This window comes from Aethalodelphis obliquidens, unplaced genomic scaffold (assembly GCF_003676395.1).
Source record: "Aethalodelphis obliquidens isolate GAN/ISIS:26980383/991018 unplaced genomic scaffold, ASM367639v1 scaffold97, whole genome shotgun sequence".
Classification (NCBI taxonomy): Eukaryota; Metazoa; Chordata; class Mammalia; order Artiodactyla; family Delphinidae; genus Aethalodelphis; species Aethalodelphis obliquidens.
The window spans coordinates 3,173,344-3,193,296 of record NW_020838041.1 but is presented as its reverse complement, the minus strand read 5'-3'; the positions used below and the strand labels follow the sequence as shown (position 1 = coordinate 3,193,296).

The 19,953-nt window shown below is 57.8% G+C and overlaps 1 protein-coding gene across 5 annotated transcripts in view; it reads right to left on the bottom strand.

The window, feature by feature from the left end:
• LGR6 (leucine rich repeat containing G protein-coupled receptor 6) overlaps nt 1-19,953 on the bottom strand; it is a 98,239-nt gene that overhangs the window by 51,800 nt on the left and 26,486 nt on the right. For 4 of the 5 annotated variants that reach the window (XM_027096031.1, XM_027096032.1, XM_027096034.1 and 1 more), the window contains 2 exons: nt 19,013-19,084; nt 15,539-15,610 (listed from right to left, as the gene is read on the bottom strand). In XM_027096031.1, coding sequence (XP_026951832.1) covers nt 15,539-15,610; nt 19,013-19,084 — 144 coding nt within the window. The remainder of the gene's footprint in view (nt 1-15,538; nt 15,611-19,012; nt 19,085-19,953) is intronic. The other variant, XM_027096033.1, reaches the window with a different exon arrangement.

Below are 19,953 nucleotides of genomic sequence, written 5' to 3'. Positions count from 1 at the left end.
ACCCTCCTACACTGTTGGTGGGAATGTAAATTGGTACAGCCACTGTGGAGAACAGTATGCAGGTTCCTCAAAAAACTAAAAATAGATCTACCATATGATCCAGCAATCCCACTCCTGGGCATATACCTGGACAAAACCCTAATTCGAAAAGATACATACGCCCCTATGTTCATAGCAGCACTATTCACAATAGCCAAGACATGGAAGCAACCTAAGTGTCCATCAACAGATGAATGGATAGAGACGATGTGGTACATATACACAAGGGAATATTACTCAGCCATAAAAAAGAATGAAATAATGCCATTTGCAGCAACATGGATGGACCTAGAGATTATCATACTAAGTGAAATAAGTCAGAGACAAATATCATATGATATCACTTATATGTGGAATCTAAAATATGATACAAATGAACTTATTTACAAAACAGAAACAGACTCACAGACATAGAAAACAAACTTATGGTTACCAACGGGGAAAGGAGTTGGGGATAAATTAGGAGTTTGGGATTAACATATACACACTACTATATATAAAATAGATAAACAATAAGGACCTACTGTATAGCACAGGGAACTATATTCAATATCTTGTAATAACCTATTAGGAAAAAGAATACATACACGCATATATATAACAATCATTTGCTGTACACAGGAAACTAATACAACATTGTAAATCAACTATATTTCAATAAAAAAGAAAACAATTCAATTTTCAATAACATCAATGCAAACAGGAATAAATTTAATAAAAGTACAAAGTCTATACTTTGAAAACCATAAAACATTGTTGAAAGAAATTAAAGAATATCTAAATAAATGGAAAGACATATTCATGGACTGTTAAAATGGCAACCCTCCCCAAACTGATCTATAGATTCAACACAACCGCTATCAAACTCCCAGTGGCCCCCTTTTTTTTTTCAGAAATTGCCAAGCAAATCCTAAAAATCCATATGGAAATGCAAGGGAGACAGAATAGTTAAAACAATCATGAAACAGAAAAACAAAGTTGGATGACTCACACTTTCTGATTTCAAAACTTACTACAAAACTACAGTCATCAAAACTGGATGGTGTAGGGACTTCCCTGGTGGTGCAGTGGTTAAGACTCCGAGCTCCAGGGGCCCGGGTTCAATCTCTGGTCAGGGAACTAGATCTCACATGCATGCCGGAACCAAGGAGCACGACTGCCGCAACTAAGACCCAGTGTAACCAAAAAATAAGTTAATTAATTAATTAATAAAAAAAAAAAAGAAAAAGACTGGATGGTCTATAAGGATAGACGTATAGGTCAACTGAATAGAACTGAGAATCCAGAAATACATTCATACATTTATGGAAAATTGATCACAAACAAGGATGCTAAGACAATTCAATGGGTGAAAGAAGAGTCTTTTCAAAAAACAGCCTTTGGGGTGATAAAATGGTTTGTTGAACTCTCCATCTGCATGCAGAAGAATGAAATTGGACCTCTATCTCACACCTTATACCAAATGGACTCAAAACAGATCAAAGGCCCAAAACTATAAGACTCTTAGAGGAAAACGTAGCTATAAATCTGCCTGACCTTGGATTAGGCAACAGTTTCTTCAACAAAACAACAAAAGAACGAAGAAAAAAAAAAGAAAGAAAACACAGATAAATTGGACTTCATCAAAATTAAAACTTTTGTTCTTTAAAGGACACTATCAAGAAAATGAAAAGACAAGACTCAGAATGGGAGAGAAGATATTTGCACATCATACATCCGGTAAGGGACTTGTATCTGGAATATTTAAAGAACTGTTACAAATCAACAACAGAAAAAGGCCATCCAGTTTTAAAATAGGCAAAGGATCAGAACAGAGATTTCTCCAAACAAGATAAACAAATGGCCAATAAGCACATGAGAAGATGCTCAACACCATTAGTCGCTAGCATGTGTAAATCAAAAGCACGACGAGACACCACTTCACACCCACGAGGAAACTATAATTACAAAGACAGTAAGTACCAAGTGTGGACACGGACATAGGGACATTGCTGGCGGGAAGGTGAGATGCTGCAGCCACCTTGGAAGATAGTTTGACAGGTCTCCAAACAGCCGTCCATAGAGTTACCATGTGACCCAGCAATTTCACTCCTGGTTATACACCCGAGAGAACTGAAAACACATCCACACAAATGTTCACAGCAGCATTACTCACAATAACCAAAAAGTGAAAACCACCTAACATCTACCAACTGGTAACAGGTAAACAGATCGTGGTCTATCCACACAGTGGAATATTATTCAGCCATCAAAAGGAGTGAAGTACCGATAGATCCGCGAATACACACCTGGGCAAATGTTGACAACATGCTAAGTGAAAGAAGCCAGACACAAAAAGCTACGTTTTGTACGATTCCATTTATAGGAAATGTCCGGAACAGGCAAAGGCAGAGAGACAGAAGGTAGATTAGAGGTCTCAGGGGCTGGGGTGTGGGGAGCGGAGATGGGGAGTGACAGCTCACGGGGATGGGTTTCTTTTGGGGAGATGAGAATGTGCTGGAATTAGAGAGTGCTAATGGCTGCACAAGTTTGTAAACATGCTAAAAACACTCAACTGTCTACTTTTAAAGGGTGAATCTTACGCTGTGAATTACATCTCAAATTTTAAAAGTACTTAAAGCTAAAACAATGACCCCAGTGCTAGGTTACTACAGTCTCGAAGGAACAATAAAACAGGCCCCAACACAATTTGTAAAGATTTAACATATCATGAAGGAAGCGTGTGTTTGTGAGGGTATGTAGTTTCAGAGAGAAATGCAGACATGTTAACAAGCATCGTGTCTGGGAGGTAGAACTGTGGGTGATTTCTATTTTCTTTTTATTTTCTGTATTTTCTAAATTCTCTACAATGAGTCAGAACAAAAACAAACATGTTTTTTAAAAACAAACTGTGTCAGTGTATAATTAAGTCCCAGGCTCTGTTGCGCTCGGCTGGGGATGGCGCCTGTGTGGGGTGGGGCTCGGGGAGGGGAGGATTGGGGGGGAGCAGGAGAAGCCTCATTCTCTGCGGCCACTGCTGGGGTCCAGGCTCTGCCCTGCACGGCCTCCTCCAGGCTGCCAGCCAGGCCTGCACCAAGGCTGCCTCCTCCAGGTCCAGCGCTGCCCCCAGCCCCCCAGTTCACAGTCACTTCTCTGCCCAGCCTGCTCCCCTCCCGGCAGGGCTGCCCTTTTCTCTCTGCTGCTCACCTTTCATTCTACCTTCGAAGCCCAGCTCGGGTGCTTCTCCTTGTGGGGCTCTGCTGCTCCTCCAGCCAGGAGGGACCCTGGCATCGTGAAGGTCCTGCTCATCTCAGAAGCCGGCTGCCAGGCCCCCGAGAGCAGCAGCTCTGTGACTCAGTGTATCCTAACGGCCACAGTTAGACCCAGAGGCCGGGGGTTCTCTAAAGCCCTAAAAGCTTTGGGCATTGATTTCGAGGCGTTTTATGTGCGATGACAGTGTGTCCTTTGGGCCCTTGCTCTTGGTTCCAGGTAGATTCATGGCTACGCTGCCAGCCCAGCGATGCCCCTTTTGACTTTGGACCAAACCAAAGGCCGTGTTGTCTGGAAACTATGACAAGATTGACGCAGAAAAGCTCCCGGTTCCCATTTTATGAAGACCTTAGTTTGGACCAACTGGAGATTATCGTGGCCGCGGAGGATGAATTTGGGTTTGCAAGTCCTGATACGGATGTGGAAAAGTTAACATGTCCACAAGAAGCTGCAGGTCACACTGCAGATCAGAAAGATGTACACGAACAAAGTATCAGACCTCTTCTCCGCTGAGAGAGGACAGAGGGTCCTGGGAGCGTCTGGACACGAGAACACATTGGTATTTAAATTCCCCAGGTGTTTTGCCCTTTAAAAGTAAAGCTATGAAAAATGAGAGACAAAAAGAGAAGAAACTAGCCATCAAACTCCTCACCTATGCAGAAGACTGGAAGGACCTGCACTTCAGATGAGCTCAGATTCAAACCCCAGCTTGTACGCTCGTGGCTGCACGGACCTGCTGTGACCATGTCCTAACCTCCCCCTGACGGTCACTCGCTGAAGCTGGTGTCTGACTGGCCTGGTGCGCGTGCTGACCGCCATGGAGGGAAAGCGGTGAGGGCCTCACACTCACTCCGCAAAGGGGCGACCGGCCCCTCAGGAGGACCCCACCTGGTTCTGCAGCAAAGCCTGATGGGGGTGAAGGCCCACTGCTCCAGCCCCCACGGTCCCAGGGTCCCTCACGTGGAGTCTGCCGGCCCCATGGGTCAGTCTAATAATAAGCCTCATCACAGCAACGCCCTGCGCGTGCACTTGGGACCCTCCCGGCAGAACACGGAGCATCTCAGGAAGCTTCAGAGCAGTCATTTTATCATCCCCGGTTCGCAGCTTACAGAACCACGGCTCAGGATGTGCAGACAACTTTCACCTAGAAAGAGGTGGAACTGGCTTCTAAAGACAAGCAGCAGCGATTTCAGAGAAAGACCCTGGAATCACACACACCCCTCGCAGCTGAAAGGACACGGAGCCTGCGGGAGCCCCCAGCCCAGCCCACCCAGGGTCAGCAGATACGTGAGGTCTGGCCACTGGCCACGCCCCCCGAGCCTCACCTCCCTTCTCCCTCTGACTCCCAGACTCCAAGTGGCTGGGGCAGTCAGATCCAGGACACCGGTGAGGTCTCACCAGGGAGAGATGGGCCAAGAAGGGTCCCGTCTGCCTGGGTTGGCATGGACCAACCTTTCTCAGAACTCTCCAGACTTGCCATAAGGTCACCACTTAGCATCCCATCCCCACCACATGCCGCCCTGACCCCCACTCTGAAAGAGATCTGTAGATAATACCTAAAGAGCATTTACTATGTCTGCACCCACACCCTGCCCTCCCCACCGATCTTAATTCTGATTATGTTCTCCTCCAGCCCCGGCAGTCAGTAGCAGTTGGCAGGCTCCAGGTCAGCACCAGCAAAGACAAGAGAGCTCTGCCTGGATCCTTCCTGCTCTGCTCTGCTCGGGCCAGGGCCTCCCCTCCTGCCGTCCTGGTTGTGAGAACTGAGGATGCCTGGTTCTGGTACTCAGTGTACTCAGCAGACTCAGAGTCAGATGGAATCAGTCTAGGAGGACTTCCTGGAGGAGGTGTGTTGCATTGATTCAAGCAGTAGAGAGGCAAATCCTGGCAGAAAGGAAGAGGAAAAGCATCCTAGCCTGAGGAACAGCTCCAGCCCACGCTTGGAGGTAGGCGAGGACAGGTTTGGGGAGCTAGGGACACGATGGGGTAAGTGACCTGGCTGGAGTGGGTAGAGAGCAGGTATAGGCACACCGACGTGAAAGCAGGTGTAACTCATAGCAAGACTTGTCCTGCTGGCCCTGAGGTCTGTGGTTTCTGGTCAGAGGAGCAATATTATGAAAGTGGTGCTATCCAATGACTTGGGGGAGCCTTGGGCCCACCCTCACCTGGCCCCTCCGACCCATTCAGCCCCAGCAAGCAGCAGGACTAAGAATTGGGGAGACAGCTGGCTTCCAGCACCGCCACGCCCGGCCCCCAGGCATGCTCTCCCCCTCGGTTTCCCCCACTCCAGATGTTTGGAGGGAGGGTTTTACCGCAGGCGCAGGTTAGTAGATGTGTAGCTGAGGGGCCGGTTAACAGGGCCAGAGAAGCACGCTGGGCCTGGGGCTGGGGCCGGGGCTGGGGCTGGGGCCGAGGCAGCTGCGGCGGCCCAGAAGGCCTGGGGGCTCCCTGAGAAGGCCTGCAGCCCCAGCTGAGGAGCACGAAGGAAGGGGACTGGGAGAGGGGGTCCAGCCTCCTGGCTCCCGGCTGAGATGCATCGCGTCCAGACTCTTCATCCCCACCCCCGCCCCACCCTGAGCTCCGGAAATTGTGACCCTCCTGGCCCAGCCGCTTCATCGAGTAAGGCCCACGTTGCCCACAGGGGCAGGGACCATCCCTAAGTGACAGGTAATCCTAAATAATGTTATTCTTGGCTTTGGAAGGCATTGCATGGCTTTTTTTTTTAAAAAAATAACAAGTTTATTACCCACCTCTGTTTTATCTGGGCAGATCCAGGCGCTAACGTGCAGACCCTGACAGCACGCGGCCAGGGCCCGTGGCAGCGTCCACGCCAGCCTGCGACCGTGCTCTGCTGGCTCTGCCCGGGGCTGCTGTCATTCCCTGACTCCCTTCCAAGCTCGGCCTGCCCTCCGCCTCCCCCGACAGGGCCAGTGGAGGGCAGGAAGGCCCCCAGGACGCCCTCCTTCCTCAAATTCCTGGGTGTTCTGAGGAAGCTTCCAGAGGAAGGCGGGAGCAGCAAATGTTGGCAGAAAGACGGTCCACTTAAGAAGCAGACACACCTGAGTCTAAAGTCCAGCTCCCGTTCTTACCCCTGTTCATCGCTGGCCGGGCTGCCTCACCTCTGTGCCCCGTTCTGCATTCGTTTGTTTATACGTTTATAAGCAAAGATGCCTGCGCGCCTGCGTGGGCCAGGCACGGTACCAGCGGCGGGGAGTCCTGAGTAAAAGGAGGGACAGTGTCCACCCTCATGAAACTCAGAGGGGACGGAAAAAGGAAGAAAGCAGGCGAGCGGGACGCTCTGGCAGTGCGGGGTGGCGGGGCCCTGCGGAGTGAACGTCGGGGCAGAAAAGGCTTCCTGCGGGCTGCACGGCCCCCCCGAAGCCCGGGCAGGGGAGCAGGACACACTTGCTCAGTGGGTCTGCCAGCGGTGGCAGGTGGCAGCTCAGCAAGGAGCTTTGTCCTCAGGGTGTCGGGAGCCACGGGGATTTTAAGCGGTGTGTGTGTGTGCGTGTGTGTGTGTGTGTGTGTGTGTGTGTGTGTGTGTGTGTGTGTGTGTGTGACACGATCAGGTTTGTGTTTTAAGGTCCGTCGGACTCAGAGTGGGGAAGATCGGGATGAGTCCAGCATGAAGTGGGGGACCGGCTGGGAGGCTGCTGCACCCCGGGCAGGGGCGATGGCGGGCAGTGATGAGAGGGTCAGGGTGGCCGCCAAGTCATGGATCAGGAAAGTAAGTGACGACACAGAGGCTGGGGCTGGAACGCCCTCAGGAGGGGCGTCGGGGGTGTTCAGCTCGAGGTCGGCTTGGCCACCCACGCGAGACTCTACCAGCAGCCCACGCAGCAGCCCAGGCTGCAGGCGCGGGCTCGAGAGGGACGAGGAAAGAGCTCCCAGGGTTCTGACGTCGATAGGGTGGCACGGGCTGGGGGCCTGCAGGGAAGACTGAGGAGAGGCCCGTCAGGTAGAGGGAGCTGAGACCCCGTGAGACAAGGGCTGGGCAGGGCCTGCTGGGCTTAGGGAAGATCTGGACCTTGGTGAGAACCACTGCGAGGGACCGGGAGACGCAGAGGCCAGCCTGGAGGTGACAAACGGAACAACGTGTGCACTGTGAAGGGTGTGCGGTGGCTGGAGAGGCCTTGGAGCAGAGCGTCCGAGATGGCACCAGAGCCCAGGGCCCTGCAGCCCGCGGAGGCACTGGGTGGTACCGTCACCTGGAGATGCTCAGAGTAAGCCCCTTCCCACTTCCCCTCCCTCTGCTCCCGCCCTCTCTCTGCCTCTCCTCCCGGTCTCGGCCCAAACTGCGGTGCCTCGGCTCCGAGGAGTGGGATGGGGCAAGGTCACCTCCAGTCCCAGACAGGTGCTGCGTTCCGGCGCGGGGCATCAGGGTGGGGCGCCCTGAAGAAGTCTCCGGAGGGCGGGTGCGGGAGAAGCCGGGAGCCAGACCTGCCCTTTCTCTCGGGGAGACGCGGTTCTGTGAGGGGCTGTCCTCTCCAGGGCTGCCAGGGCCCCTAGAGACTCACCCAGCTGCAGACAGCGCGGCATCCCCGCCCTCCCCACCACCCAGACCCCTCCCGAGGGCCATGGAGTCCTCCAGACCAGGTCCCGCCGGAGCGGACGGTGTTATTTCGGGGCAGGCGGGGGGAGGAGTTGGCTCCAAGTCCAAACACGTGTTGCGGCCGGTGAGGGGGGGCTGCCACTTTGGCCAGAGTCCCGGTGGGGCCACATTCCAGAACCACTGATCTTAGAGCCATCTGGCCAGAGAGGTCACAGAGGCTCGTAAAATGATGGTCCCCTTTCAGAAAGGAGTGAAAAAGCATCTGCAGGCCTGCCTCCATCTCGCTGGTGACACCAGGCGAGTCCCCACCCCTGCCTGGACCCGGTGACCCGCTGCCTCCCCCTGGTACTCTGAGGTCCTGTGCCTGGGCGGGCAGCCTCCACCCTGCGGCCTCTGCGGCCTCTGCGGCGGCCCAAGCAGGAGCCCAGGCACCTGTGGCCTTTTCCGGCTGGTGTGCAGACTCCCACACGCCGGCGAGCGGCTGGCCACCACCTGGGCGCCAAAGGCCAGAAACAGGTGGACGATTACTCACAGACTCTCAAAAAAGATCGCCCCTTCCCAGCCCCTGACCAGTCTTCTCTCCCCGGACGGACGGACAGACGGACGGCTGCATGGCCGGGGAGTGGGGGCAGGGGAGCCCCCAGTGGTAGGCTGGCGGCCGGCACACAGAGGCTGTCCCCACCTCTTCCTGGCTGGGATCTGGCCACCCCTCACCTCCCTCTGGGCTCTAAGGCTTCAGTGGGATGGAATTCTGAAACGAGGTGGTGAGCTCCCAGCAAACTGTTTACCAATTCTGTGATCAACTCCCTAAACCTTCATTCCTCATCTGTAAAATGGGGACCATGGGACGTCCCACAGAGATGTGTCACCAGGAATGAGTGAGGTGACATCTGCTGAGCATTAGCCTAGATCCTGGTACCACAGCGGGTGTTCAACAAGCCAGAACCACAAGTGTGATTGTCATTACATACACACTGGGCTTCACCATGTCCATCAGCTCTGCTTCACTTGTCTACACTGACTTTACATCACATTCACCTGCCCTGACTTTTCTGTCTCAGAAGCTTAAGTCCATGGTGTATGGGTAGGGATGGGGGTCTAGGTGTGCGATATTCCCACATCAAAGCACGAGCTGCTGAAAGGCAGGGCCCTTGTTTTACTGTTGAGCTCAGGCATTTCAGGCTTGAATAAGCAAGTGAACAGATGGACGGAAGGATGGACGGATGGATGGACGGATGCATGGATGGATGGGTGGATGGATAGATGGATGGATGGGTGGATGGATAGATGGATGGATGGATGGATGCATGGACGGATGCATGGATGGATGGATGGATGCATGGACGGATGCATGGATGGATGGGTGGACGGATGGATGGATGGAAGGATGGATGGAAGGATGGATGGATGGGTGGATGGTAGGATGGACGGATGCGTGGATGGATGGGTGGACGGATGTATGGATGGTTGGTTGGATGGATGGATGATGGATGGATGGGTGGACGGATGCATGGATGGTTGGTTGGATGGATGGATGGGTGGATGGTAGGATGGACGGATGCATGGATGGAAGGATGGACGGATAGATGGATGATGGATGGATGGATGGATGCAGGGAGGAAGGAAGGGGAGATGGATGTATGTATGGATGTATGTATGGATGGATGGACGGACAGGTGGACACCAGGAGTTGGAGCTCCTCTGCCCTCCACACGTACCCAGAACCCAGGCCAGATCTCCACACTGGCATCAGCTGCTCAGGAAGAGGCACTAATGCAGGAGGGAGGAACCTTGCCTCTGTCATCTCCCCATGGGGGGGTCACCCCACTTCTTGGCTCTGCCCGGGGCCCATGTGCGCCTAATCTCAGCCTGAGTGGCCAGCTCCCACCCCCGCCCTGGGCGCCCCTGCCTCTCCCAGGTCTCTCAGGCCGAGGCCTGTAGGTGCTCCACGGGGCTGAGGAGACCCACAAGGGCCAAGGGCCACGCTGCTCCTTGGTGGGCCAGCTTGGGCCAACTCTCTCCCAGACCAGCATTTATGGCTGAAAGAGCGCTCACAGGATCCCAGGGCCCAGCCCACGCGGACACTCTCCTAGTTCTCCGGGAGCCAAATTACCCGTGTTGAGACCTTCGTCACACGCAGGGGGCTGCCCGCGTGCCCGCCCACCCACCCACCCCGAAGCAGCCTCTGACCCAGACGCATGTAGTAATCAACTCCCGGAACCTTGGGGAGATCCAAATACAGTAGCATATAATCATGGGGCCCGAAATAGCCATGCCAGGGAGGCCATGTGCCACCTCGTGGTCCCTGGGGACCCCTCGGTGGGCCCCACAGCACAGCCAGGCTTTGGGGTTTCTCTGGCCGGCAGGCAAGTTGGGCGGCGCTGACCATATCCACTGGATCACCTGAGAGCTCAGGGCAGCTCGGGGGCTTGTCCATGGCAGACCGGGCATCGCCAGGGTCAGAGCCGCCCAGGCCTGGACCGTGTCCCACCTCCCGCTGGTGCCAGGCCGCGCTGGGCAGACGCCGCCCCCCTGCCCGGCTGACTCATGGACCGCCACCCTGGCTGAGCCTCTGGTCTCCTTCTGACTCAACGCCCAGCTATCACCCTGCCACTCTCCACGGGACCCTCACCGGCCCTCTGTCCCCCTCACACCCCTGGCTGGGCTGGGTGGTGCCTCCGAAGAAGGTGCGTTGTCATCCTAACTCCCAGAACTTGTGGATGGAAGAACTGCATTTGGAAAAGAGTCTTTGCAGGTGTAACTAAGTTAGGGGTCTCAAGGTGAGATCACCTGGATTATTGGGGTGGCCCTAAACCCAGTGACAAGTGTCCTGTGAGAGACACAAGCAGAGAGGGGCCTCGTGAGGACGGGTGATGTGGCCACGAGGAATGCTGGCAGCTCACAGCCACGGGAGGAGGCTCTGAGGAGGACCCGCCCTGCTGACACCTTCGTCTTGGCCTGCGGCCTCCAGACCGTGCAAGCGTCCGAGTCTGCTATTTGAAGCCGCCCAGGGGGGCTGGGGGGTCCTTTCGTCCATAACTGGCTCTTACTCTTCTACGGGCATCAGAATCCACTGGGGTGGGGGGCTCGTGGAAACGCGATTGTGGGCCGCACCTTCAGAGGTTCTGATTCAGCAGGTGCGGGTGGGGCCTGGGAGGCCACGTCTGACAGGTTCCCAGGAGACGCTGGCGCCGGTGCCCAGGGCCCCCGCCCGGAGAACCACTGCTTGACACGGTCCCTCCAGGCGGTGTGAGCCGTTCTCTGCCTGGGCCCCTGCCCCGAAGACACCGTCCTTGGCCCCGTGATGCCCTCCTCCTTCCCCCGGCGCTCAGAGGTCTGAGAAAACGCTTCCCCGAGGGACCCCCTCCCATGCACAGCCGGCTCCACCTCTACCCCAGTGGGAAGCTGCAGCCAGGCTCCCCCAAGCGCTGTCGGTCAGTGGGCTGTAGTGCACAGGCTGCTCCTCGCATGGCTGGGTCGGAAGCGCTGTTTCTGGCGACAGGGTACTAAGGCTCTTCACGAGTCAATGGTTATCAGGCACAAGCAGCCTCACGGCCTCTCCTGAGGAGCGTCTGGGGGTCTGACCAGCACCAGGGGTCTCTAGGGATCCACGGCGATACCAGAGTGTCAGCAGCCTGGGCTACCCTGGCAACCAACACTGTCCATGTGCCAGGGACCGAACGTCTGTGTCCCCTGAAATTCGTATGTTGAAGACCTCACCCTCTTCCATACGATGGAATTAGGAGGCGAGGCATTTGGGAGGAATTAGAGCCCTCACGAGTCAGGAGAAAGTTTCTTTCTGCCCATCTCTGCTCCCCCAACGCGAGGGCACCGTCTGCAGCTCGGAAGAGGCCCTCGCTCACCAGAGCTCCACCACGGCCCCGATCGCAGCCTGCCAGCCTCCAGCTGCTAGAAATAAACAACTCCTGAGCCACCCACCTACGGCACTCTGTTACATCGGCCCAACCGGCCCCACCCAACCCCGGAATCCCAGGGTGCAGACACACGCAGGCCAAACCAGCGTCCGTGGGCATCCTCCAGCGGGGCGTACGCTGCAAGGCCAGCCCTGGGAGGAGATGCACTGGAGACACCATGGTCCCAGAGCCCCCGACGGCCCAGTGCCCAGGGCTCATCGTCTGCCCACTCAGTGCCCTCAGCATGGCCCTGGGGGGTGGCTGAGTGTCACGGTATGTGCGTGGACCCTGGGCCAGGCTGCCTGAGCTTTGACCCCGGCTCTGCTACGTACTGTCTGTGTCCCTTCCACCAAGTCCCTGCACCAGCTGTGCCTCAGTTTGCTCATCTGTGACATGGGGTGACGAGGTTAGCGGTCTAACCATCCCACAGAGCCCCAAGGTGAAGTGAGGTGTGAGTACCAGCGGCTCACACACGGAAGGGGCCATAAGTGCTGGTCATCACTGGTCTGGGGGACAGCTGTGCCTCAGAGGAGGGTCAGAGATACGGAACAAGGGGGATCTGCTCAGAAGCCCCCCAGGAAGACCCGCGATCCCTGTCCTCCAAGAGCCTGTGCGCTGGGTGGCATGGCTGGGCCACTTTCCTCCTCGCCCCACAGGCAGAAGACGGGCGTGTTTGCAGAGGGACCACCCACTGTGCCAGCCCCCAGAGACCAAGCGGGCAGCCGTCACAGGTGACTCGGGCACGGGCGCCCCTCCCCCTCCCTCCCCCAGCACAGGCCCCGGTGTGTCTCAGACGGGGCTGCGCTGCTTCTGACGGGGGTCTCGGGCTAGAGTCCGCACCGCCCTGGACGCGTTTCCCCGGCTCGGCAGAGAGCGGCGGTGTCACGGGGCTGCCCTTGTGGTGACGTGCTCCTCCCAGCGTGTCCAGGATGGGACTGTTTTCTGTTTTCTCCCCTAATTTAATCCTGCCACTGGGCCTTTCTGATTCCTCTCAGGCCCCACCCGGACCAGGCCTGAGGTCTTTCTGGGCTGTTTCTCTGCTCTTCCATGGACTCCCCTGCCACCCCCGGCCCTGCCTCACCCCCACCCAGTTTCTCTTTTCCCCCAGGCTCCTGTGGCTGCCGTGGTTTCTCTTGGCCGTGGCTCTAGCCTGGCGTGACACGTCCGGCACAGCCACCCTCGCCCTCCCACAGCGGTCGGGGAGGAAGCAAGTGTATGCAGGGGCCGGGGGGGTGATGGGGGGGCCAAAGAGCCTGGGTGCTACATCGGGCTGCGTGCCTGGGCCCATCCCCTGACCGCTCCCCACACCCAAACCCGCTTCCTGTCCTGTGCACCACGGGACAGAACCTCCATGGACATTCCAGGAATGTCTGTGGGAGTTTGTCCAGGGGAGGCGAGGAACAGCCTTCCCTGGGGACCTGGGTCCCGGGGGCCTGGCTGCCGTGGACCTGCCGCCCCAGGTGCCAGCTCTGACCGCGGGGGGCCCTGAGCCGGTCGGAGCCTCTGTTCCCTCATCTGATGACAGAGACGGCCACTGTCACAGGGGCGCGTGAGGATGGAACTGGATCACGTGGGTGTGACGCCGCACGTGGTGCCGGCACGCAGGGCACTCGACGGAGGCCATTCCCCCCGCTCCGCTCAGCCCGGCAGTCTGGGCCTGCTACTCCTGACCCCTCCTGGAGGGAGGGGCCTGAGTCAGCTGGACAGCATGTCACTTTGATGTAACACCCACCGAACAGAAGCTTCAGGTAGGGGGACGCCCCCCTTCTCCCAGCACATGCACACACACGTGCGCACACACACACACAGGCACATGCACACTCTGATGTCCTGCAGGCAGAGTGACCCGCGCTCCAACTTATCCCAGATGCCTGGTCACCCCACCAGGTACCAGGCAGGTACCACAAACCCAACATGTCCAAAGGGGCCTCGGCGTCCCCCTTGCCCTGTGCCCTCCCTGGCGCATCCCCTGGGATTCACGACTCACCACTCGTTCAACACGTTCTCACTAAGTCCCCACCGCGGGCCAGGCTGTAGCTGACCGGCCCCTCTGTCCACCCAGGTGTCCAGGCCAGAGAGCTGGCGGTCAATACGACTCTTCCTGTCCCTGGGCGCCCGCGTCCGGTCAACACCACCATCCCCAGGAGTGACAGTGGTAGCAGTAGCTCCTTTCTGTCCTATCGAGGGACACAGACCCTTTCACCACCTCCCTTTTACTGAAAAACGAGAAGCACACAGGCCAGGCCACTGCAGGCCTTACAGGGAGTGAATGGAGGAGCTGAGATTTGAACCCAGGCAGTCTGAGCCCAGAGCCCTGACAACCAGGCTTCTTGATATTCCCAGAGCCAGTCCGCTGCTCCTTTAGCCACTGCCCCCGCCTTTCCTCCGGCCCCGTCACGTTCCCTTGGCATAGGAGCCCGGCACCAGCTCCCCGCCTCCAGGCTGTCCTCCTTGACTGCCGCCAGGGTGATCTGCGGTGATGCAAACTCCGGCTGAAGGTCCTGTTGATGGCTCCCCAGGGCCCTGAGCATGAAGCCGGGATCCTGGGCAAGGTCCTCCTCATCTCTCGTGGATTCTGGATCTCGTTCGCTCCTGCCCTTCCACCAGCCCCCAGCACCCCCACAGCCAGCCAAGCTTGCCCCCGTGCACACTCTCCACGGCCCACTCAGCTCCTTCTTCTCTCCCAGTCTCTGCACGTGCTGTTCCCTCCGTCTGGAATGTCCTTTCCTGCCCCTTCACCCGCTTGACACTTACTAATCCTTCAAGAGGCAAAAAACTCGGCTTTTGCCTCCGCAGCAAAGCCTCAAACACGTGTGAATGAACGGGCGGGGAACAAGCTAAATGAACTACGTGACAGCTGAATCCCGCACGGCACGGCTGCCCCAGGCCCTCCCCACGCCCGCTGCGTACTTGCTCTTCGTGAGACCCCCTGAGGTGTCGGGGCGGGGGGGCAACCGCCCCCCATGGGGAGGCGGGCAGCTGGGCACAGAGACGGCCAGAGACCAGCGGTTCAGACCCGGGGGGCCCTGGGCCTGTGTCCCCATCCCCACCCTGACCCCCCGGGCAGCAGGGGGCACGGCCACGGAGGGAGCTGGCCGTCTAGTCTCCCGGCCGCAGGGCCTCCGTGTCTCAGAAAGTACAGGAAGTGCCTGTGTGGCCCAAGCGTGTAAAAGACAAGACCCTCAGAGTCCCCAAGCACGCAGAAGACGCAAGTCACAGGGAAAACATTAACGTCTAAGTAAGTGTGGAGACGTCCAGTGGAAGTCTTTTCCCCCGTGGAAACCTCTTTGATGCTCTGGACGACATCCCTTCTGGACGCCCCTAGTGGACAGGACAGGAACTGCAGCGTTCCATGGAGGGCTGGACGGGTCACGGGGGCCAGTGAGTCTGGGACGCAGGGAGACGTCTGTCTGAGTTCGAACGCTCCCCCGCTACCAAAGCCCCAGGGTCAGAGCAGGTGAGCTCCTTCCTGACAAGACAGACCCTTCCTGACGCTTCTTTAGGGCAGCAACCTCCAATGCCCACCCAGACTCCACGGCAGGAGGCCAGACATCCCAGGACGGCGGCCCCGGGGGCCCCACCCAGGGAGGTCCCATCCCCACAGTCCTCCACAGGATCTGGGTGCCTTCCTGCCCCGAGATACACACGCACTCGTACACATGACATATGACGATGAGAGCCCCCTGAAGAAACAAAAGCCAGGAGCGCACTGTCGGGACGGGGGGTGGGGGGTGCAGGGAGGAAGGGGTGCCCAGGCCCGCCCCCAGCCCCACCTCCGACTCACAGAGACTGCAGGCTCCGCAGTTCCCACAGCGCCTCGGCGGGGATCCCTCCCAGCAGGTTGTTCTGCAGCATCCTGTGAGGGGAAGAGGCGGCTTGAAGGACCCCCACCTGCCCGCCTGCCTGCCCGCCACGCTGGAGCCCAGCCTCAGAGCCCAGAGTCCTGTCCCACCCCTCCCTGGCTGGAGGTCCAGGGCGCTGTGCACGGGGCTGGGAGAGTGCCCTAGAGGGACTTTGGGGAAAAGGCCGGGGAGCGGAACGCGGGATCCTCTGGCCGTCTGCTCTGGAAGGACGTGGGCAAATGCACGATTTCCTCCCCAGGCCTCAGTTTCTCCGTCTGCAGCCGAGAGGCCGGGTTATCTTCGGGGAAGGGGAGGATGCGCAGGGCCCAGGCAAGTCTGTCCTTGTGGTGTGTGTGTCTATAGAGACAACTTGAGGCACCCAGATCGGAGTGTCAGCACCATCTGGTGACGCCATGACACATGACCCCACAAAAGCAGGGACATGCCAGCCGGGGGCACGATCCGCTAGGGAGGCTGCCCTCCTGGACCCGCGGGGCAGTGAGTCAGAGAGCGAGAAGGGGAGAAACTGGGGTCTGGGGCCTCCAGGTGGCACTGCTGACCCCAGCGAACCCTGGCCACCAGAGCTGTGCTCAGAAAATTGTGAGGAGGCCACTCCAGGGCCTCGGGGAGTCCCTGAAGCCTCAGGGCCCTGGGCAAGGGTCCTGCTCGCCCGGCCCTAAGGGAGGACCTGGGTGGCCGCTGCCACTGGAATGTCTTTCCCTGCTGGCCTCTGGAGAGGAGGGGGGGCACGTGGGGCGGGCCCTCCAGGGGGTCAGGGAAGAGCCGGGGGCAGGAAAGAAGGAAGTTGCCCCACCCTGACCCGCACACCCGTCGGGCCCTCCTGGGCCACGTACAGCCCCAGGAACAGCACCTATTGCAGGATAGGCTGCTCTGGAACTGGGAGGGACCTCCAGGGAGACCTACTGTGTGCCAGGCATGCCGTCCACCCTCCCTCTAGGCATTACCCCATGCAGGAGCTCTGGCCACATCTGCCCCTCACCTGCCCCGACGGGCACAGGGCAGGTGCCCTCAGAGGTCCAGGCATCTCTCTACACACCTGGGTCAGAAAGAACTGTGGCTTCCCTGAGGACAGCTCTGGTGGGGGGGCGAGTGGGGGCAGTGTGTCTGGGCTCTCAGCCTCAGGACTCTGCAGGACAGGGATCCCCACCTACGGTCGCGGGAAAAGGCACGGGGCAGGGGCTGACCCTCTTGACCCAAGCCTGGCCAGAGGCTTGGAGAACCAGCGCAGGAAGTCAGGGACCCTAGGAGTAAGACTTCCAGGTCAGGTGTGGGGCTGGGCGGGAGGGACAGGGGAGGGGTTCTGCCACAGCCGCTCAGAAAGGATCAGAGAGGGAACCCCCTTTTTTGGTCCTTTGCCTCCGGAAGGGCAAGGGGGAGGCAGAGTGCCCTGCAGGGACAGCCGGGCCTCACCCACCAGAAGAAGATGAAGTTCAGATAGGGGCCCCTGGAGCAGCTAAAGTGACCGCCTCCCAGCACAAAAAGAGGTTATCGTGCTGACAGCGGGCTTTACTGCTCTATTTTTCTCGCAGGTCTGAAAACAAGTAGGGAAGGCACTGCAGAAGGAGAAACCGTGGCGGACACCAGGAGGTACTTCTTGCCCAGGTGCAAGTGGAATCCCTGCTGTGAAGACGCTGAGTAGGCGGGCACCATCCCCCGAGACCACCCACCCATCCCTGAAGCAGAGAAGCGGACACGAAGGCTTTGGGGAACTGGGGTGTCCTCGGGGGGGCAGTTGGGGATCAGTGGCGATGGGAATGGACTGCCTGGCTGCCCTCCTCTCCAGCCGCAGCCTCTCCTGCCGCCCGACCCGCTAGGCCGCACGGTGTCCAGGGGGCGGGGCTGCGGCTTCCGGGAGGCTTTGATTAATTGCCTGACTCAGGCGAAGAAGAAAGAGGCTCGACCCTAAGCTGGGGGCTTAGGAACGGGACGCAAGTCTCACATCTTCTGAAAGCCCAGCAGACAGATCCCCCGCTCACCAATCCGGCTGCAGGTCTGGACCTGCCGCGGGGCACGGATATGCCACCACGCAGGCCGCCTGGGCCACGTCTGGCTCCGGGGCCCTCCCCACCCTCGGGGAAGCGATGCTGGTGGGAGCGAGACAGACAGACCGAGAGAAGAGGCAGGAAGGACTGAGGGCCGGCAGGATGGGAGAGCAGGGTCTGCAGCAGAGCGGAAGGAGGAGGGACAGGGGACAGAGGAAGAGCGCCCAAGGGCAGAGAGGGAGTAGGGCAGCACGAGAGGCCAGAGCCCTGGAGCCAGAGGCCAGCAGTGCCGGAGTCAGACAACGTGGAGAAAGGAGAACGCTTGGAGGTGGTCTGGGGGCTGCTGACAGGCTGGAAGCCTGAAGCTCACGGGCCAAGTGGGCAGGGCCACTGCCAGCCCATTGACAACTTGGAGCAAATTAGAAAGATACTCCTTTCTAGATGGAAGTAGCCCCAAGGCTGGCACAGGGCTAGATTTCAGCCCCTTCTCACCCCTCAGGCGATGGTCTTGTGCAGTGAACAACCCGCTCAACTGTACAAAGAAGACCTGCCGGTCAAGTTGGGGCTGAGGGGGCAGGAGAGCGTGGGAGTGGCTCACCATTTTAGGGGAATTTCAGATGCTCCAGGATCAGCCCCCAGGCTCCTCCTCTTCTTCCCAAGCCAGTCCCTGTGGTGACGAGCCCTCCCGAGGAGCCTCTCTGATCCACCCTCAGACCCCCCGCATCCCCTTCTCCCACCTCCTTTCACCCACACTCATCACAAGAGCAGGAGTGGGGCCCGGGGAGGACAGTCGCAGTTGCGACAAGGTGAGCTGTGGACTGGGGTTGGGGAGAGGGTGCCGTAGCGTCCCCTTTTGTCCAATGGGCTGTGGACTCAATGGAAGAGAATAACACGAGGTCCTTTTCATTTCTCACTTTCCTTTTGCTTCAGGGACAGAGACGCCTAGGAACTGGAGAACGGGACATGTTTGCAGAGAGAATGGGACCCAGTGCTGTAGCCAGAGACCAAGGCTGGGGCTCGAGAGGAAGGAGGTCCAGAGGAAAACAGCGGAGATTCCTCCTCTCCAGAAACTGTCCTAACCGCCCAGCCTGAGAGTTCCGGGGGGGCACATGGGTCTGAATCTGACCTTGACCCTCAAAGACCTGTGCTAACGGGCACTATTCATGTCACAGAAAGGAGAGGAGGTCACTTCCCTACATGTGGCCTAAGCATCAGGTGCTGTTATGTGTTTGTTTACAAATCACAGAGTTTGTTACAGACAGGGCGAGAGCAAAGACATGGACATCATTAAAATGAAAAGTGAAGATAAGGAAATGAGCAGGCCAGTGGCAAACCAAGACACAGGTTAGAAAGCTTCCATCTGCCCAGAGTTCTCCAGGCTGCACCTCCATGTAAAGTGGGACTTAGACTTACAGGATTTTCAGGCTGTGGAGACCAGAGAACGCCTGTCCCGGGATGTGCGAGAGGCGGTTTCCCGAGAGACGCCTGCAAGTCAGAGAGAAGGGCCGGTGGGTGATGCTGGCAGGGAGCCAGGCAGGGTGGTGGCCCTGGGTCAGCATCCTGGGACGTGGGAGGGAGGCTGCTGGTGTAACTGCACTGCCAACGGCACCATGACCCTGCAGGGGGCCCACTAGGACCCCCAGCCTTCAGAGGAGGAAACCGAGGCTCGGGTCACAGAGGGTGCCTGGTGTCTCCCTGGACCCGATTACCACTAGGCCCACGTCCACCACGTCCATCCACAGCGCTGACCTTCTTACCCACCATCCCCCTACGTTGTCTCCCGTCACCAGTGGAGTTAGATCAGACGGGTGTGTCTGGGTCTCCCTGTGCCCTCAACTACACAGACAACCCCACTAGTCCAGGGAGCAGGGAACAGGGTGTTGCAATTAGTCTAACCCTGCGGTCTAATTAAGCGCTTCCACGTTTGTCATGCGTGACCCTCAACTCTGAAAGGAGCGAACAGGAAGGAATACGCTGACGCTGACGGGCGTCCTCAGTGCTCAGCCTGGCGGAGCAGTCTGCTGAGGGCGGGGCAGAGTCTGCTGAGGGCGGGGCAGAGTCTGCTGAGGGCGGGGCAGAGGCTCTCAGGCATCACTGGGCGCATCAGTTCTCACTGAGAGGCCTGCCAACTGCCGATGCGGAAATCGTGCTGACACAGCTCAGAAGCTATTTTAAAAAATATATCTCTACTAGGGGACTTGCCTGGCAGTCAGGTGATTAGTACTCTGTGCTTCCACTGCAGGGGCCGCAGGTTCGATCCCTGGTCGGGGAACTAAGATCCCTCATGCAGCATGGTACGGCCAATAAACACACACACACACACACACACACACACACACACACACACACACACA